At 50.7% G+C, this 1,843-nt stretch overlaps 1 protein-coding gene across 1 annotated transcript in view; it reads right to left on the bottom strand.

Annotated features, from left to right (window-relative positions):
- Window positions 1–1,727, bottom strand: part of DRC11L (dynein regulatory complex subunit 11 like) — a 49,465-nt gene extending 47,738 nt beyond the window's left edge. Inside the window, exon 1 of the mRNA XM_084859852.1 lies at window positions 1,498–1,727. Coding sequence (XP_084715978.1) covers window positions 1,498–1,727 — 230 coding nt within the window. The remainder of the gene's footprint in view (window positions 1–1,497) is intronic.
- Between the last annotated feature and the right edge of the window lie 116 nt (window positions 1,728–1,843).

Here is a 1,843-nt window from a genome sequence, read left to right on the forward strand (position 1 = left end):
GTTGCGGGTGTAGGCCATGTGGTTCTCAGGCAAGAAAACAAACATTGCACACACCTTGCAGGTCACCACCACTGGAGAGTCTTGTCCTTCCATAGCCTCTTTTCCCATTTTGTGTCTAGCTTTGTGATTGTTCTAGACTAGCCTGTGCCTGCTCCTCTACTCAGTAGAGGTTAAAAGCAGAGTCCCACTTGTGTGAAAGTGTGTTTCAAGACAAATAAATGGAAAAAAGTTAGTTAAAAAATAAAAGAAATTTTTTTTTTAAAAAGTTAGGGGCCTCCCCCTTGACCTCCCCTGCCGAACTCCCCTGGCCAACTCCTGTTTGCTCCCCCTGTCTACTCACTCTGTTCGCTCGCTCTCTGGGAGCTTGCTTGCTTCTGTAGTCCCTGGACCAGCTGGAGCAGCTTGCTCTGCTCTGCTCTGCTCGGCTGGGAAACAGACTGAAGCTTCCTGCCCACTCGGCTGCTGGGAGTACTCAGGCCACCCCCCCCCCCAATTCAGTTGGAGCTCTCAGAAGCACCTGGTGAGCTCACAGCCAATGCTTGCTTCTGTCATGCTGCCTCACTGCTGACATGTATGGTATAATAGAGAGCCAGTGTGGTGTAGTGGCTAGAGTGCTGGACTGGGAGTTGGGATATCTGGGTTCTAGTCCCCACTTGGCCATGGAAGCTCACTGGGTGACTTTGGGCCAGTCACAGACTCTCAGCCCAACCCACCCCACAGGGTTGTTGTTGTGAGGATAAAATGGAGAGGAGGAGGAGGATGTACACTGCCTTGAGTTCCTTGGAGGAAAAAAGGCGGGATATAAATGTAATAAATAAATAAACAAACAAACCCATTTTACCCCATGGCTCTGGGTTCAGAGAAGCTGTCTGATCCAACCATTGGGTACACCTGTGTGCCGATCGTACTCAATAGGTACTCCTTGTAAGTAAACCTGGATCTCATTTATCACTACCTTGGCACCTCTAAATTAAGAGGCCTACTGCAGGGGCCATACAGGGTCTGGTCCAGCACGCCTCTTCCCATGTCCCACCAAGGCCTGCTTTCCATTTGCAGCAATGCACCTCTCTTGATAAAGGAATGCAAGAGCTGTGCTAGATCAGCCCCAAAGGGGCTACCCGATCCAGCATTCTGCTTTCGCAGTGGCCAACCAGATGCCCATGGGATAAAAGCCTGCAAACAGGACATGAGCGCAACAGCACCCTCCTCCTCCTCCCGTTCTGCAGCAACTGGCATTCAGAGGCATAGTGGAGGGAATATACGGCAATCATGGCTGGTATATCGTGGCAAAATTAATTATGCAGTGTGGAGAAAGCAGAGAAGCTGTTTTCCTCTCTCCCCATAATACTGGAACCCAAAGGGGCCCTCCCATGAAGCCGATTGGTGGGAGATTCAGGAAAGAGAAAAGGGCTTCTTCACACAGCACAGTCGAACTGCAGAATGCACCATCACAGGATGTCGCTATGCCACCTCCAGTGCCAGAGGCAGTGTGCCTACCAAGACGAACTACTGGGGAACTCAAGCAGGACGGTGCTGTGGTGCTCATGCTCCGCTTGCGGCTTCCCATGGGGGGATCTGGTTAGCCACTGCATGAACAGGACGCTGGGCCAGATCGGCCACTGGCCTGATCCAACATGGTTCTCATGTTCTAAACTGTCAATAGCCAACTGAAGCATCCTACTTTTTATGCTCTTGTAAACAAGAGGGGTGTCACGGTTCCAGAGCATCTCCACCTAGTTCCACCTCCACCACCCTACTGCCAAAGGCATCGCTTCCAGTGATTATGGTAGCAAGTAGAGAAGTGGAATTCAACTGAAGAGTATAAGGATTCACAACCTGCTTA

Source organism: Heloderma suspectum, chromosome 5 (genome assembly GCF_057233095.1).
Source record: "Heloderma suspectum isolate Gila_16-S chromosome 5, 16-S_ref, whole genome shotgun sequence".
NCBI classification, from domain to species: domain Eukaryota; kingdom Metazoa; phylum Chordata; class Lepidosauria; order Squamata; family Helodermatidae; genus Heloderma; species Heloderma suspectum.